Below are 19279 nucleotides of genomic sequence, written 5' to 3'. Positions count from 1 at the left end.
GCTCGGTGTTCTCTGCATGAGAAACTGGAGGACACGGGGAATGGTTTCACACCAGGGTTACATGGGATACTGGGAAGGAATTCCTCCCTGTGAGGTTGGGGAGGCCCTGGAATGGATTTCCCAGAGAAGCTGAGGCTGCTCCATCCCTGGCAGTGCCCAAGGCCAGGCTGGGCAGGGCTTGGAGCAGCCTGGGACAGTGGAAGGTGTCAGGGTTGGAACTGGATGGGCTCTAAGGTCCCTTCCCACCCAAACCATTCCATGATTCCATGTCTTCAGAGCTATGAAGGCCCAAAGAATTGATTCACAATTGATTCACAAATGAAGTTCTGTGCAAGGAGGACACTAAGCACCAGCTGCAGCATTCAGAATCTTCAGAACTTTAAAAATGAACAAGAACTCTGGAAAGCACAGAAAGAGAGTCTCAAAAGAACTGAACAGAGCAAATTTTTCCTTCTCTTACCACCCTGAAGGTGTAAGGGCAGTGTGTGAAAAATGAAGAGGAAAATAACACTGGGCCATCACATCCATTCCATACAACCATTATAAAATAAACCATTTTAAAATAAATTTCCTCATATTTCTCTTAATGGCTCTCCTGCTCCAAAAGTGTGTCAGTGAAACTAAAAAAGCTCTTCCTGTGCTCTGTGTTCTGCACAAGACACTGAACTGTACAAAGCTCATTGTTTTTAAGCCTAATTAGAATGTTCACAATTAAATCAAATGCACTGCTGTGTCTGAAGCGAGAAGATGCTGCACTCCAAAACTCCCAGTAAGAACACACTTGTTCTTACTTGTAAGAACTTACTTGCTTACTTGCAAGTAAGCATGCCAAAATTAACTGGATTTTAAAAAACACATGGATTGAAGTCACAGTGTTCAGTCAGCAAAAAAACAGCCTTGCTCTACACCATTACTGGGCTCAAAGCTCCTGAATCATTATTTTTCAGGGATAGAATGGCAATAACACTATTTTTTTAATTATCACAAATTACATGAAAGCAACCAGCAGAGAGCAAACAGTGCCTTTACAGAAATCCATTCCCTAAATCCTGGAAATATCCAGAGCTCAGTGTAAGATAAACCCAACTCTAAGCACACTTTAGCTTTGCTTTCCAGAGCCAGGATGACAGAGTGGAGCTGTCCTGAACACCTGGTGTTTGGTCTCAGTCCTGGCCTGGGATCTCCAGATCTCTGCACAGCTCAGAGTCACCTGAATTCTGTCCCAGCTGATGAAAGCCAAGGGCTGCTGTGACTTTGCTTCTCTCTGCACACCAGCCCTGTTACTCTCCATCTCTTCTTTTATTAATAATTGAATTTGTGCCACCCTGCAGGTGAAGTCACTTAGCAATTCCCTCCCGTGCAAGGGCAGGTGGAGGGGGGTCACTGATCTGATCCTCAAAGCATTCATCAATCTCAGAGATTTTGAATGGATGAGTGTTCCAGAGGTCTGAGGGAAATCAGAGCTGCAGACATTAATGGATTAGGTGTTTCTATAGAATTTACGTGCACATCAGTGGCTCAGACATCACGTTTGTCTGTGCAAATCTGTGCCAGACCAAGGCAGAAAAGGAATCACACAACAAACATCTTCCTGGTGCTGCCAGCTTTGCTCCTGGCATAGCTGACAGAGCAGTAAAAAATTCTGGAATTCCTGAGGCTGGAAAAAAAACTCCAGGATCAGAGTCCAAGCTGTGCCCATTGCCCACCTTGTCCCCAGCCACTTCAGGAATTCCCGGGACACCTCCAGGGATGGGCGCTCCAGCCCTCCCTGGGCAGTTCCAATCCCTGACCCCCCTTTCCATGGGGAAATTCCTGCTGCTGTCCACCCTGAGCCTGCCCTGGCCCAGCCTGAGGCCGTTCCCTCTCCTCCTGTCCCTGTTCCCTGGAGCAGAACCTGATGCCCCTGGTCAGGCTCTTGCACTGCCCAAGGTGCATCCTTTGAAGGCTTTTTAATAAATTCCTACTTTATTCCTTTTAACTCTGTCTAGGCAGCCTCTCAAGGCATCATTGGTTTCTCAAGACAGCTTTGGGGCTTTGCAGCCTCACACAACGAGGCCTTTAGGGTGTCAGGCCTAACAGAACACCAGGACTGCGCTGAATTATCAGACCTAAGGAACTACCGGCACGCACACTAAGAGTACTGAGGAGACATAAAAGATACATAAAAGGCAAAACCCCCCCTTGGCAGCCCACGTACCTTCGGAGTTGAGGGTGATGAGGGTGACGTTGTTGCCGATGCTCTGGCTGCCCACCTGGCCGCTGTTGGACACGGAGTCGCTGGCCTCGGAGCCGCTCTCGCCGTCCTCGTTGTGGCTGTCGTCGTGCCCGGGCACCTTCACCACGATGGTGTTCTGCCGGCGGCCCGGCACCGCGCTGCGGGCAAGGAACACCCAGAGAACAGCCCTCAGCAGAGCGTGAGCTTGGAATACCCAAATTCCAGCGTCAGCTCAGCTCACACACAGGTCACCTCAAGGGAAAACCCCTCAGAAGGAACATGGGCATGGAATATCCAAATTCCAGCATCACTCAGTTCAGCTCACGGTCCTGCACGTCGCTGCGAGGGCCAGCACAGGTCACCTCAAGGGAAAAGCCCCTCAGAAGGAACATGAGCATGGAATATCCAAATTCCAGCATCACTCAGTTCAGCCCATGGCCCTGCACGTCATTGTGAGGGCCAGAACAGGTCACCTCAAGGGAAAACCCCTCAGAAGGAACATGGGCATGGAATATCCAAATTCCAGCATCACTCAGTTCAGCTCGTGGCCCTGCACATCGCTGCGAGGGCCAGCACAGGTCACCTCAAGGGAACAGCCCCTCAGAAGGAACATGGGCATGGAATATCCAAATTCCAGCATCACTCAGTTCAGCTCACGGTCCTGCACGTCGCTGTGAGGGCCAGAACAGGTCACCTCCAGAGAACAGCCATCAGCAGAGTGTCAGCAAGGAATATCCAAATTCCAGCATCACTCTGTTCAGTTCGTGGCCCTGCACATTGCTGTGAGGGCCAACACAGCTCACCTCCAGAGAACAGCCCCTCAGAAGGAAGACGGGCATGGAATATCCAAATTCCAGAGTTACTGAGCTCAGCTCGTGGCCCTGCACATCGCTGTGAGGGCCAGCACAGGTCACCTCCAGAGAACAGCCCTCAGCAGAGTGTCAGCAAGGAATATCCAAATTCCAGCATCACTCTGTTCAGCCTGTGGCCCTGCAGGTCGCTGTGAGGGCCAGAACAGGTCTCCTCATGGGAACAGCTCCTCAGAAGGAACATGGGCATGGAATATCCAAATTCCAGCATCACTCAGTTCAGCCTGTGGCCCTGCACATCATTGTGAGGGCCAGCACAGGTCACCTCCAGAGAAAAGCCCCTCAGAAAAAACGTGAGCATGGAATATCCAAATTCCAGAGTTCCTGAGTTCAGCTCGTGGCCCTGCACATCGCTGTGAGGTCACCTCCAGAGAACAGCCCCTCAGCAGGAATGTGAGAATGGAATATCCAAATTCCAGCGTCACTCGGTTCAGCTCATGGCCCTGCACGTCGTTGTGAGGGAATGAAATGTGCTAATTGACAAAATACATGTGTTGGATAAAATCAGCTCCTTTAAACCACTCTGCTGCTGTGGAACCCGCAGCTATCCAGCAGAATAAAAATCACACAGAACCACTGGGTTGGAAGAGACCTTAAAGATCATCAAGTCCAACCCATGCCCTAACACCACCTCAACTAAACCATGGCACCCAGTGCCACATCCAGTCTATTTTTAAACACATCCAGGGATGGCAACTCCACCACCTCCCCAGGCAGATGATTCCAGTACTTCATCACTCTTTCAGTAAAATACTTCTTCCTAACATCCAACCTAAATTTCCCTTTGCACAGCTTACGACTGTGTCCTTTGGGTCACACACAGCAGAAGGAATAAAAAAATCTTAGGTATCAACTTCCTACATCTGCCTTAATGGAAAAGTCTAGGACCCATGTGCAAAACAAAAGAAATATCCATGTAATTTATAAAAATATATTAATTACGCCCATTTTCCACCCAGAATCCCCAGGTCTGCTTGTTTAAAATTCACTTTAGACAGTCCAAGTTTTCCTTGGACTGCATATTCCTCCTTCAGCTGGTTAAATACAGGATTTTGGCCTGTTCCCAAGGGATAGTGCATCCATGTAAAAATCCACAGCTATGGGAAACCCTTCTTCAACTTAACACAGATAATCCCTGCTCCTCCAGGATGCTCTCTCCCATCAAGAGGGAAGCAAGAGAATCTACCCAAGCCCCGGTTCAATCTTTCCCCCATTATTACCTCAAGGATTCCTAGTTTTTCCCTTCATTTTGCCCTTGGAAGTGGCCCTGCCCTGGGAGGGAAGGAGGGAGGATTTCAGGGAGTGGAACTCACTTGCTGAGGATGTTCTCCAGGGAATCTGCTGCTCTGCTCAGAGGCTCCTCCTGCCCCACCATCTTGGCCACGATGGAGTTCTGCCGGTCGTTGTTGAGGATCACTGTGGTCTGAGGGACAACACTGCAAAAAAAAAAAAAAAAAAATCACAGAGGGAATGGGAATGTAAAGGAGCAAAGCTTATAAATAATCCATGAAGAGGGTTTTGGTTTAAGTAATCCAGGGAGGGTCTGGGCCTTGTCCCTCTCCCAGCACCGCTGATGCCGGCAATCCATCGAGCTTGACACCTGCACCACCTCGAGCACTCTGATTTTTCCAGAGGATGGATGGCTCCAATGGAATTATACAAAAGTCCACGACCCCTGGGGAAGCAATAAGGAATTCATCAATTCAGGACACACAGGGGGAAGTCTGTAAATCACAGCTCCACCAAAGTCTTGCTGAGAGCATCTGAGTGTTTGCAGAGGTAGCGTGGCCAATTTACGTGGTAATACCCCAGCTTCAGTAGGATAATTCCTAGGAAAAGAGAATTTGAAAGGATTTATTGCAAAAGTGGATGATGAGCACGGTAAAAGGGCGTGTGTTGTCCTCCAGGGTGGGGAGATGAGCAGCACACAAAGCATCAGAGCAAACAGGACCAGACTGTAACTGAATAAAAACAAGACTAAACTACTTCTTGCCTGCATTTCACACATTAAAAAACCTAAAACCAAACACCAAAATCATTTCACATGTGTGAGAAACCAGAAAAAGCTTCTCTTATCACTCCTGACGACAATAGAGAAGGAAAACTCGAGACATGCAAAGTTTACGCTGGTCTGCAAAAGGAAATGTGAAATAAACAACTGTCCCCACGTGCAGGTGGGCACCTGACCGGTTTGCAGGGATTATTCACGTTACTGCCACACCAGCACTCAAAATTCCCAGGTGTGGATTTGAGACTCAAACTGCTCCTGCTGTGCTCAGGGAGAAACGAGGGAGAGAAATGTTGGTTTAGTTCCCCTTTGCTCTCCCCACAGTAAACAGCTCGTTCTTGTCACTGCGCCAACATCCCAAATGTGACTGGGGGTCATTTATTTCCCCCTGGCTAATTGCTGAAACACAAATTAAGCCAATCTGGTTTCCTGCAGCTGCAGCAGAGCACACACTTGAACATTCTCGTGTCTGTGTAAGGCTCAAGTGCCGAATTATCCATCATCAAGGAAAGATAAGGCCCTGTCGTGGAGCTGAGGATGAATGGATCCCAACTTTGGCACAAATAAAATGCTTGACCCCGGATTTTTTGGCTTCAAAAGCCCCAGGCTGCAATGCCCTGCCTCCCACTGCCAGGGACTGCATGTGCTGCTGGCAGCAGATGGGATTTCTCAGGGAAGCCAAGGATCCCTGGGTGCAGACCTGGGGAGCCTCGGGGAGATTTTGGCTCATCCCGGGCAAGGGCAGGCTCTGCCAGAGCTCCTCATGTGCACGTGGGGCTCAGACTTCAGAGAGAAAAAGAAATGGGGGCTTCTGCTGCTTTCCTGTTATTCTCTGGAGAATCAGGATTTAGGGCTTCCAGTCAAAGGGGAAAAACCCCCACATTTTTATTTTTGAAAAAAAGACAACGTCCATCTCTTTTCTCTGCACCAAACATCTAAAAACCTCACCAAACACTTGCTAAAACTGGGAGATGTGGCAGTGCTGGCAGCTCCCAGGCCAGCAGCATCGTGTGTGTGCTCATTACATTTCCCAAATTATCCAAACAGCTGCCCTGGAAGTTGTCACATCCCAGTTTAAAATGTTCAAGTATTTTACACTTCCTTTCACTGTTCTTTATCAGCATCTCCCTTGCAATCACTTCTGAAGGCCTGCTTAAAATGCCACTTACCAAAGCTTCTTTTTAATGAAGACTCTGAATAATTAATTTCAACTGGAGAGATAAATGCAATAAAATTACATTTAGAAAGTCCTTAGCATTTTGCTCTTATTAAGTTTGTATCTGAAAAAAAAAAAAAGCCTTAGCACTAAAAATTGGCATAAAATAAGGAATTGAGGGGGGTTGCTTTGTTTTAGGAATGTTCATTTTTATGGACATGCTTGAAATGCTTCCTGATGTGCAATCTGAACCTCCCTTGGAGCAGCTTGAGGCTGCTCCCTCTCATCCTGTCCCTGTTCCCTGGGAGCAGAGCCCAATTTCCACCTGCCTGCACCCTCCTGGCAGGGACTTGTGGAGGGTGATAAAGAATTTGCTTCCCTGTGAGATGTTCCAGTCCCTGTTTTCAGATTTATTTAGAAATCTGATGAATAGACACAAAATCAAAAATGGAAATTCTACATAAAATCAATATATTGGGCCAAGCTGACAAAAATCCATTAAAATTCATTACAGCCAAGTGCATCCTTGGATTATTCCAATTCCTTTCTTCATTCTCTCCATATTTTTCTGAATATTAAACAGCTTTAACCATTCCTTCTGTACTAAAACACAGAGAACACAAAGGAGAAGGAGCAGGAAAGCTTTGGACATTCCCTGAGACCCCAAGGGAAGCAATTTTGAGTGCTGCCAGTACTCAGGGGGAAGATGGAAGGAAAATATTCCAGAGTTCAGGGGCAGTTTCACAAAACCAGAGTGACTGCACAGGCCCCAGAACTTTCCATTTGTGCTCACATATTCCTTTCCCCACAAGCATTAGGACTTGGAGAGACTGGAGCAGCAATTTGCCTCTTCTTGGACACAAGTCTCTAGAAAAAAATTAAATGCATGCAACCTGCAAATATTTGGGAATTTTTAAAAGCAGTTTACTCAATAAGCTGTCAAATTACAGGTGAAAATTCTCCTAAAAATAAACATACCAACTAATGATTGCATATTTAGCCTCTGATTTGTTTTTTTTTTTTAATACAAAAGGCCAGTCTATATTTTGCACAAGGAAATTGCTGCCAAAGGTCATTTTCAGTATGGAAAATGTGTGAGTCAGATCTGATCATTCATCTTAAAGGCTGGGGTTCCATTGCCAATAACCTGCCAATCAGCCAGAGTGCAGCCAGAGACAGAAAAGAACTTTTGGCAATGCCAGAACCATCCTCTCCTCTTCCCAGCTGAGCTTTCCATTTGGAGACAGAGGAAAATCAGGCACAAGGAATGAACTGACATTTCCCTCTTCCATGAGGATCAAAAGTGTTTCTCTAAACAAACTGAAAATGACTTGGAGTGAGATTTTCAGACAGGTTCTTCCCTTTGTCCTCACTCCCACGGATCAGCTCCTGGAGAAGCATTAATGGGAAGAGGAGCTGGAATTCCTGCTGGAAACCTCTCCAGCCTAAAGGAAAGCCAGGCTGGAAAAGAGCCCTTGAACTCTGGTATTTCCCAGTTTAAATTAAAATTTAAATGTACAATTCATGTGTGGAGGAATATCACAATTATCCCTAGCAGAGAGAAAATCTAAATATAACAAATATTTTTGTACAATGTGTTATTTTCCTTATTTATCCCTAGTTTATCTTGCACTAACACTCGTGTTCATCCTTAACAAGAGCCCCTTTTTACATCTTTTCATCATTATTTAGGAAGATAATGTCACAAAGCTCCTTCCTCCTGATGGCCGCCTGCTTCCTTCGCCTGCTGCTCACAGAGTTAAGGATCCCTGGCCAAAAAGGAGAGAGAAAACCCACTGAGGATCTCACACTGCAACAAAGCCACAAACTGGCAAAGCATCCATGAAACGACTTTGGATTTATGGCCCAAAATGAACGCAGAGAACAAACCTGTCAACAAGCACACTGTGCACAGGCACCTCAGCAATTCAAGCTTCAATTCCCCAGTTCAGGGTCCACTCACAGGCAGCTGCCAAAAAAGCAGCAGTGGCATCCATCAATTTCAGTGAGTTGAGGATTAAAAATTCTCCTGGGATTCTGGACATCCCCCAGGGCAGACACCCCAGGAACAGGACAGCTCACAGGATTAAAAATTCTCTGTGGGTTCTGGACATCCCCCAGGGCAGACACCCCAGGAACAGGACAGCTCACAGGATTAAAAATTCTCTTTGGATTCTGGAACTCCCCCAGGGCAGACACCCCAGGAACAGGACAGCTCACAGGATTAAAAATTCTCCTGGGATTCTGGAACTCCCCCAGGGCAGACACCCCAGGAACAGGACAGCTCACAGGATTAAAAATTCTCTGTGGGTTCTGGACATCCCCCAGGGCAGACACCCCAGGAACAGGACAGCTCACAGGATTAAAAATTCTCCTGGGATTCTGGACATCCCCCAGGGCAGACACCCCAGGAACAGGACAGCTCACAGGATTAAAAATTCTCTGTGGGTTCTGGACATCCCCCAGGGCAGACACCCCAGGAACAGGACAGCTCACAGGATTAAAAATTCTCCTGGGATTCTGGACATCCCCCAGGGCAGACACCCCAGGAACAGGACAGCTCACAGGATTAAAAATTCTCTGTGGATTCTGGACATCCCCCAGGGCAGACACCCCAGGAACAGGACAGCTCACAGGATTAAAAATTCTCCTGGGATTCTGGACATCCCCCAGGGCAGACACCCCAGGAACAGGACAGCTCACAGGATTAAAAATTCTCTGTGGATTCTGGACATCCCCCAGGGCAGACACCCCAGGAACAGGACAGCTCACAGGATTAAAAATTCTCTTTGGATTCTGGACATCCCCCAGGGCAGACACCCCAGGAACAGGACAGCTCACAGGATTAAAAATTCTCCTGGGATTCTGGAACTCCCCCAGGGCAGACACCCCAGGAACAGGACAGCTCACAGGATCAAAAATTCTCCTGGGATTCTGGACATCCCCCAGGGCAGACACCCCAGGAACAGGACAAGCCAAAGTCCACCAGGCAGGGCTGGAAAAACTCCTGGAGCTCAGAGCCCTGGGAGCAATTTATAATAAAAGATAAAGAAAATGATGCTTTATCCAAACAATTTAAACACAGTCAACATTGAATTTTCAGCTCAACTCAGTACAAATCAGAGATTTTCCAAGTTACAAAATCCATCTTTACCTACAGAGGAGCCTCTGTTTGGCTGGAGGCAGGAAAACATCAATTACCAGATTTAAGATTCATTTTAATTTTTTAAATTTAATTTAATCCAATTTTTAAAGCTGTTAAACTCTCCTGGCGATTATTGTGCTCTGAGAAAAGCTGAACCCACCTGGAGAACCAAATTCCAAAATGACAACACCCATTTCCAAGGAGTTCATCAACTCAAACCCTCCTGTTCCCATGCCAGGCTTGCTCCTCCAGGGATTTTCCACCACCTCAATGGAGACACAAATAATTTTAGATCTTGGCTTAAAAAAAATACAACAAAAATTTAAAATCTCTCATTTTGAACACAACTGAAACTATAAAAATTAAGTGTGGTGACACAGGGTCCAAGAGACTTTTTGCTTTTAAGAAATACACAAAACTAGGGAAAATAAAAAAAAATCCAGAAAAAACCCCCGAGAAAAATTAGGAAAAATACAAAAAAAAAAAAAAGGAAAAAAGAGAAAAAAAAATTAAAATGTTTTAAAAATAAAAAATAGGAAAAAAACCTTTTAAAAATAGAAAAAATTAGAAAAATGGGAAAAAAAAGAAAACGGGGGGAAAAAAATAAGGGGGGGAAAAAATAAGGGGGGGAAAAAAATAAGGGGGGGAAAAAAATAAGGGGGGGAAAAAAATAAGGGGGGGGAAAAAAATAAGGGGGGGAAATATGGGGGAAAAAATATGGGGGAAAAAAATAAGGGGGAAAAAATATGGGGAGGGAAAAATATGGGGGAAAAATATGGGGAGGGAAAAATATGGGGGAAAAAATATGGGGCAAAAACTATGGGGGCGAAAACTATGGGGGCGAAAACTATGGGGGGGAAAAAATATGGGGGGAAAAAATATGGGGGGAAAAAATATGGGGGGAAAAAATATGGGGGGAAAAAATATGGGGGGAAAAATATGGGGGGAAAAATATGGGGGGAAAAATATGGGGGCAAAAAATATGGGGGCAAAAAATATGGGGGCAAAAAATATGGGGGCAAAAAATATGGGGGCAAAAAATATGGGGGCAAAAATATGGGGGCAAAAATATGGGGGCAAAAATATGGGGGCAAAAATATGGGGGCAAAAATATGGGGGCAAAAATATGGGGGCAAAAATATGGGGGCAAAAATATGGGGGCAAAAATATGGGGCAAAAAATATGGGGCAAAAAATATGGGGCAAAAAATATGGGGAGGGAAAAATATGGGGAGGGAAAAATATGGGGAGGGAAAAATATGGGGAGGGAAAAATATGGGGAGGGAAAAATATGGGGAGGGAAAAATATGGGGAGGGAAAAATATGGGGAGGGAAAAATATGGGGAGGGAAAAATATGGGGGAAAAACTATGGGGGCGAAAACTATGGGGGGAAAAACTATGGGGGGAAAAAATATGGGGGGAAAAAATATGGGGGGAAAAAATATGGGGGGAAAAAATATGGGGGGAAAAAATATGGGGGGAAAAAATATGGGGGGAAAAAATATGGGGGGAAAAAATATGGGGGGAAAAAATATGGGGGGAAAAAATATGGGGGGAAAAAATATGGGGGGAAAAAATATGGGGGGAAAAAATATGGGGGGAAAAAATATGGGGGGAAAAAATATGGGGGGAAAAAATATGGGGGGAAAAAATATGGGGGGAAAAAATATGGGGGGAAAAAATATGGGGGGAAAAAATATGGGGGGAAAAAATATGGGGGGAAAAAATATGGGGGGAAAAAATATGGGGGGAAAAAATATGGGGGGAAAAAATATGGGGGGAAAAAATATGGGGGGAAAAGCCCATCCAGGCAACATGTGACATAACGAGGATTGAAAAGTGCTAGAAATGACATTAATTATCAATCTTCTGCTTTGATTATGGCCAAGAAAAGGCCGGGTCATGCCATAAGCAGCAGGTCAATGCCACCCTTTTTGAAGATAAATGTACTCATAAAAATACAACAGCAGAGATATCTTGTTTTCAGGCAGTCTGGAAAGAAATTTACAGTTATTACCCTTCTTTGAGCCTTTACTTCCTGAGCCAGATAAGGAGCAGCACTGCAGCAAGTGGAGATTGTGCTCAGGGGGAAATGAGGCAGCTGCCCCGATCCTCAGCAGCTTCCAGGAGGGAATTATTGATTACAACAGAAATTCTGGATGTTTAGAAAACACAGCTTGAATCAGGAGGAAAGGCTTGCAATCCTTCATTATGCAATTAGTTACTTTGAGATGATTTTCCTGATTTTTTGACAAATCCTGGTATCAGCAGAAGTCTAAGCACTAAGTTAAATTTAGATCTAAGCACTAAAATCTTGGGGCTGGAGGAGGCAGTGCTATAAATTGGATTTCAAGACATTAATGGCAGGAAGTGAAGCCTCGCTGATCAGCAGGTAACAAATAAATACAATATCAGGTTCCTGCAAACACCCCTGAGCTCTTTCGGGGGGTTTGTAAATAATTCCCACCAGGTAATTCTGCTTTTCCAGGTTCCCAGCCAGCTTGCCACCACCACAGACATTTTCCAGCCATTCCAAGGATGCTTGGAATGAAATTAGGGATTAAATCTCAAATTTCCAGATCCCCTGAGGGCACCCTAAAGAAATCCTGCTCTTCCCTTGGTATGAAAAACACAATTTCAGGAGTTATTGGGAGCAGATTTCCTGCTCTGAACAAAGAGATGGAGCTCAAGATATGCAAAAATGTACAGTTCCTTAAAAAAGTGGGGGAAATGCTGTTTGGAAAGACATTCCAAGGGTATTTAGGGGGGGAAAATCAGCAGTTAAGTGGCAGCTGCTGCCAAGGAGAGCAGATGGAACAGGGGCTCCAACCTCAGAGAGACCTGGGAGAGGTTCTGGTGCCACAAAGGTTGGAAAAGACCTCCAGGATCAGCAATTCCAACCTTTTAGGGTGGTTCATCCTTGGGAATCCCTCCTTTCCATGCTTAAGTCAAACTGGGGCCCTCCAAACCCACTGAAAGAAAGAAATTCTTTCTTTTCTCAAACCTGAGTGGTTTAAATGGCTAAATTTCAATTATTAGATGATTTTCCAAAAGCAAGACTGGTAGTTTTTGCAATGTTTAGAAACAGAATTACTGCTATTCTAAACTGCTCTAAGCTGGTACACTAATTATTCTGGGACACACCTAAATCCCTGTCATTTCCAAACCTGGTCCCTGAATTACTAACTGGTTACCTGCTCTCCATTCATTTTCTTGCACTGGCAGAATTAACTCCCCAACTTACAGGAAGCGTTTGCAGGGAATGCTTTTACTGCTGGATTTTCAAATCCCCATTGACTCTACCATTCACAATATTTAAATTCTGCCAGGCTGGAACCCAAAAGAATAAATAAAGCTTTTCTGCCCCCTTCTGTTTATTGTCTGCTCAATAAATTAAATATATCGTGTGCAACACAGGCTTTCACAACCCAGTGCTCTGCTTCGCACTGATAAAGATTTGCAGAGTTTCACTAAACATGATCCCATTTTCCAACATCCATGAGGTAAAAACCTGCCCACTTTCATTAAATAGAATCATTTTTTAATTGTTTCTTTAGGCAGAAAGCAAAGATGAGCCCTACAAAGGTGCTTGGCCTGAACCAAACTCCACGTCCTGCACCTTTCCATTAATTCCTGGAAGTATTATTATATTATATTATAGTATAGTATAGTATAGTATATTATATTATAGTATATTATAGTATATTTTTATATATTATATTATATATATTATATATGTTATATATGTAATATATGTTATATATTATACATTATATTTTATATTAGATGATATATATTATATATAAATTATATATTATATTATATTATAGTATATTATATTATAGTATATTATATTCTATTATATGATATTATATTCTATTATATGATATGATATGATATGATATTATATTATATTATATGATATTATATATTATCTTTTCCTGGCTGTGCTCATGGAGCCATGGAATTCAATGTTCTGCTTTCCCTGGAATTCATCTCATCAATGGGATTTGGCAAGCTTAACCCACATTTTGATATGTTATAATTGATTTTAAATGTTCTTAGACAGTAATTAGAGTAGTAAATGTCCCCCTAATCTGTGTCTAAGCCCAAATCCTGTTTGATTCTCATATATTCCTCTTTTTCACCCTTCCCAGAAACCCTTACAAATAAAGGATGTTGATTCTAAATGGAACTACAAGGATTCCCTGAGGTCTCTGACCCAAAGCAAGAGTTTCAGCTGAGTGGGAATAAATAAACTGTTCATCCACATGTGGCTAAGAGTGAACAGCAACCCTGCAAACCTCCCAAATGAAAGGGTTTCACATCCATCCTGGGCTAGGTTAACAGGGAAACTGTGCAATTTCCTAGCAAAAGAGTAGAACATCAAACCTGGTAACACATCCGCAACCTGAAGGAGCTTTATCACCTAAAATCTGATTTTCAGTGTAAATTCTCTTTAAGAATTCAAAACCACCTCTTTGTAAAAGATCATTTTGGTGGTTTGAGCCTGACAGGCACATTTGAAACAGCACCACTGCAATTAAAAAGATCCAAACCACACTTTTTCCATCCTTTTCTCAGCCCTAAATCATCAGCTGCGACTTGCTCAGCTCTCACTTGAATTATTGGACTCTCAGAAATGATATTTCATCAGAAACCATTAACGTTAGAAAAACTGCAGTGGGGAGAAGGAATCCACAGTTCAAATCTTGGTCAGTCTGAGGAGTTTTATAAATGAATTCCATGCCATCCGTGCAGGAATTATTGAACTCTCCAAAACCCAGCGGAAAGGATGATGGTAAATTGTGGGTTTCATTCCATAAGTGACCTTCCCCTCTCCCCTGAAATGCTGCAGGTCAGACACTGCCTCCCAATTCATCCACGAATTCCTGGGCACTTGGCTCCCCAATATCTGAGTGCAACACTCCTGGAATGTGAAATTCCACAAGAACTCTGCTCTGGGAGCTGTTTAATGCACGATGCCACTTCCTCCTCATCCTGAATTTAGGGGAATTTGGAATCAATAAAAATCCCAGCCCTTATTTTCAATAACCAACTCGTGCTGCTGATAAATAGAACAGATCACAGAAATCTTCTCCACGTAATCCACGTGGCCAGGAAGGCAAAATAAAATTAAACCTCAAGAGGTTGAGGCTGACAAGTTTTGTTGACAAATTAGGAGATTTTGGAAAGCACTGTCATGTTTTCCAAGGAATTAAAGATGTCAAGTTTTGGGAGGTTTTTTTTTTTTTATTCCACAGCCAAAGAAACAACAGAACTCTGGATAAAGAAAAAGGAGCTGACAGATAATCTAATAATGCCTTTATTTCATTTGTTCTGTTTATAAACTCAATTTCTGAATGCAGGACAGAACTGTAATTTTCAGAGAAACTTCTCTATTACACCTCAAGAAGGAATTTGGGGTTTTCACCACATACCCCAAGGCACAACAATTCCTGCAGGCTGAAACACTGCTCAGTGCTGGCATTAAAGTGATAAACACTGACTTCCTTCATGTACAAAACCACACAAAACACAATTCACTAACTCAACCTGAAAACAGAGTTTCATACACAAATAATGTGTGGAAAACCCTTGATCTCTTTATCAGAACTGGAAACAGGGGCCTCAAAAGGCTGGAAAGGCAAAAATTTTGTGGCCCAATCTACGAAATTATGAAAAAAATTATGAAAAACCATTCAAATTCTCACCCCCTAAACTGAAATTTCACTTTACTAAATTATTTTGCTCAAAAATATCCAAATTTTGCTTCCACTTCTTCTGTACTCTTTAAAAATCTTGTGATTCCAAAGAGAATTTTTTAATTCATGAAGTGTTAATGATGATTTTCTCATTGTCAATATTGACTCTGTCCCCCAGCTGGGGACCAAAATGATCCCAAACAATTGTGCCATTTTCCTGCAGCCCCTTCCTCCTCAATCCTTCAGGAAAACAGCCCCAGAGTTCCACCTGGGAGAATCCCAGCTGTGAGCCCAGAACTCAAATATTCTAAAGAATTATTTGCAATTTTTTGTGGGATTCCAAACAAACGTTTGCCCCCGTGCCAGACAGGGAAAGGTTGGGAATTGCTCCATCCCAAGCAAGGACAAAAGTCCAGCTGTGGTCGTGTCCAGGCCTCCCAGAACTCACTGTTTGCACATTTGCTGCTGGCTGAGGCCGCAGGAAAGGCCAAGGATAAATAAAGGAGAAAGAAACTGGATTGCTGCAGCATTCCTGCAAACCTGGGCAACTCCAGAGCTTCTCCAAATCAAAGCTTTGACAGCTCACCCCGAATTTCTGACTCTGGATCTGAGTCCCTCTCAGCCCCAGGCACTGCTGGGGTGTCTCCAGGGCTGAATCTGCTTCCAGGAAATGTTTTTCCAGGCTGATTCATGGATCTGCACCTTGAAAAGAAACTCTTCACCCTGCCTGATCTTCTGCTCCTCAATCCATGCTTTGTTTCCAAATAAATCAATTAAAATCTTCCTGCAAATTCAGGGTCTTCAGAAGCAATTCCAAGAAGGAACAATTAGCTCTTAAATTGAGTTAAAACCAGCAAAAATCCTGAAGGTTCCCAATGTTAATTTATTTATCACTGAGTGAAATAAAAGGATATAAAGTGGTTTACATCCCCTAATGAGTTATAATATCAACTGCAGTGAACACAGGGAAGAGACTCAGCAGCCACTGCTCACTGATAAGGGCTGAGGAATTATTATTCCTTCTAAAAGTCTGGATTAGCATAGTGGGATAGTTTATTATAATCAGTAAAAATCCTCCTGATAAAAATGCAATTAGGTTGGCCAAGGGGTTTGTAACTCACAGAAAGAATAAATATATAGATATATATAAATTTAAAAAATAGAATTCTGGCTATTTTAGGGTTTATACACCAATACCTTGAATATATTTCTTTAGGTTTGTTTGTTTTCCTAAAGGTTTTATGCAAGAGCAACAGCATTTTTGCTAAATCTAGAACAGTCCCCCTACAATTCATTCCACACCACATTCTCTGCTTTACAACCTCATTTCAAATCATCTCAACTCTCAGTTTTGCATTATTTGACCCCAAACCCACTTGTAAACAAGGAAACAATGAGCAGAAACACAGCTCTGGAATCTGGGGGATGTGGAGCCAAGGAGGCTTTGCCAAATGGCACATTGCAAAGTGGGTGGACAAGTCTTGTTCTCCAAATTCAATTAATTGTTCTGCTGATTAAATTCAGTGGTAAAACAAACATTTCAACGATCCACACCTACAAAAATACAGCAAATTCAAACACCCCATCTGGTACAAAACTGCATCTGAGGATTAATTAGCCACATTAATTAGCCAATGTTCAACCCCCAACAAGTTTTGTTCAAGGACACCAGGATAGATTTTGGCTTGTAAATTGAATGCAATTAATCTACAGTTCCATTTACTACTGTCCCACTCTCATTAAAGACAAAAATATAAATGTTTTTATCTCTATACTTGTTGTCAATTAACCACGAATGCATATGGAACAGAACCAGATGTTTGTGGTCTGTATTTCACCTGCAGCAAAAAAAAATGGGTCCAGGAAAACACCTGAGCTCCATTTACCTCTGGATTTCCTCCATTTACATCTGAACACCTCCAGCCTGGCCTGGGACACTTCCAGGCATCCAGAGGTGTCACAGCACATGCCACAGCATGCACCATGTACAGTTCCAGAAGGCTTTAAGCATTGGCCCAAAGGGAGCGACACCATTCCTCAGCAGAAGGTGCCTGCCCCATGCAGAGCAACATCAGGTCACCTCAGGAAGCTGCAAGCATCTGCCCTTCTTGTTCTTCAGCCCAACCTTTTATACCCTCATGGCTCATGCATGGCACCTGTGTGCCCTCTGCTCCCTGGGTGCCTGCCCGGCACACCCGGGCCCTCCATGGCTCACTGCTGTCTGTGCTGCTCACCTGCTTCTCACAGCTGCACCCACTGGGGATGAGGCTGGGCCAGCCCCATCCCAGTCCCCACAAACTCTGTGCCTACACAGGGGCAGCCCCAGCTGCTCTGGGCAGCTGTGCCAGGGCCTCCCCACCCTCACAGGGAGGAATTCCTTCCACTATGCCACCTAGCCCTGCCCTCTGGCAGTGGGAGCCATTCCCTGTGTCCTGTCCTTCCATCCCGTGTCCAAAGCCCTTCTCCATCTTTCCTGCAGCTCCTCCAGGCCCTGCAAGGCCACACTGAGGTCACCCCAAAGCTTCTCCTGTGCAGGTGAACAATCCCAGCTGTGCCAGCCTTTCCTCCCAGCAGAGCTGCTCCATCCTCTGCTCCTCCTGGTGCCTCCTCTGGGCTCTCCCCAGCAGCTGCACGTCTCTCCTGTGCTGGGGCAGCACTGCAGGTGGGCTCTCATCTGAGGGGCAGAATCAAGGCCAGCCCCCCACCCACCAGCACCCCCAGCTTATGGACTCCCCCAGGCCCAATTCTCAGCCAGGATCCTGAGGTATTTACTGGATTTATTCCCATTTTTTGTCCAAGAGCTGCTCTCCTGACAGTGCAGCACCACCTTCCCTGACAGCCTTTAATAACCACAACTTTTTGTTACAGCAGCAAACCCAGCAGGAGTTTGGTGGCAGGAGGAGAAGGAGGCTGGAGAAACCCATTCCTGTGGAGAATCTGAAAATCCCTATCCCAGACTTATGGGAAGCTCTGCCTTCTGTGATGGATGGGGAAGAGGGAAGGACACAGAGCTGGTACAATGGAACAGCCTTTAACTGGAAACAATCAACAAGCGATAAAGGGATTTATGGATGAAAGACAAGGAATTCAGGGAAACATTCTGTCCCTGTGCAACTGGAGTGTCCCCAGTGCCAAATGCAACACATCCAGCCCTATTTTCTCTTGAGCCCCACAGGCCACAGTCTGCTCCAGAACAAAAAACCCTCAGTGCTCTCCTGGCATCACACCTTTGATAATGTGCAACTTCAGACCAACAGCAACAAATATTTGGGGCAGAGATTCCTGCTTTCTTCAAGACTTCTATCTAAATGATGGTCAGACTGGCTGAGGAGCTGTCAGCAAAAATTTGTAACCCAAACCAAAAGACGAAGCACCATCAACAGCCAGGACAGATTTCTGATGGTTGCAGAGATTTAAAAACAAACCAAACCAAGCAGCTCGGGTCTGACAAATTCCTTCAGAAACTCACAACAGTACAATTTACAGAGGAAAGCATTCACTGAGCATGAATTAATGGGGTCCCAAAGGGGCCGTGGGTTCCTGAAAAGGTTTCTGAAGCCTTTTGTGCACAAACCACAGCTAAAAGTTCAGCTCATGCACAAGAACTTGAAGATCCCTAAATTAACAACAAAAACATTCAGCCCAGATTTCAAGAAGGTTCTTGAAGGAACAATTATTGAGAAAAGAGTATTTAGCAGAAGCCCTGGTGTAAAACTTGCGTTACTTCCTCTATGATCCAAGTCCTTATTCCATGTTTCTGCTACTACACAACGCAGCCATAATTTATCTTTTCAGTGTATGAATCCCTCAAAAGTAGAGGCAAAAGCAGACACAGGACCTGCTTAAAAGAAAAATTAAATGCCTGCACACCTTTGTAATGGAGAGTAAAAAGTAGTTATTCAGAGCATATGAAGTGTTTTCCAGCTATAAAACTGTGAAAAAGGAGGAAGAAGTGTTGGAGAAAAGAATCTTTTGTTAAGCAGATTTCTCTGGCTGGGATCACCTCGATGATAAGATGACAGACACATCAAGATTTAGGTATTTAAAACCACATTAAGGGAGTGAGACACAAAGGGACTGCAGGTCAAGCCTGCTCTTTCAGCAAAGTGCATTAGATTATTCAACAGATTTTCCATCCCTAGCTTCTAACTCCAAAATAAGCAGAGATATTTTTCTAGCAG

General features: G+C 44.1%; 1 protein-coding gene across 4 annotated transcripts in view; it reads right to left on the bottom strand.

The window, feature by feature from the left end:
- The window catches only part of BANP (BTG3 associated nuclear protein), a 117987-nt gene that overhangs the window by 83725 nt on the left and 14983 nt on the right, over positions 1-19279 (bottom strand). For all 4 annotated transcript variants that reach the window (XM_068203179.1, XM_068203182.1, XM_068203181.1 and 1 more), the window contains 2 exons: positions 4398-4520; positions 2198-2373 (listed from right to left, as the gene is read on the bottom strand). In XM_068203179.1, the coding sequence (XP_068059280.1) occupies positions 2198-2373; positions 4398-4520 (299 nt within the window). The remainder of the gene's footprint in view (positions 1-2197; positions 2374-4397; positions 4521-19279) is intronic.

Source organism: Anomalospiza imberbis, chromosome 12 (assembly GCF_031753505.1).
Source record: "Anomalospiza imberbis isolate Cuckoo-Finch-1a 21T00152 chromosome 12, ASM3175350v1, whole genome shotgun sequence".
Classification (NCBI taxonomy): domain Eukaryota; kingdom Metazoa; phylum Chordata; class Aves; order Passeriformes; family Viduidae; genus Anomalospiza; species Anomalospiza imberbis.
Note: the sequence above shows the minus strand (reverse complement) of the source record. Positions and strands in the feature narration are given on the sequence as shown.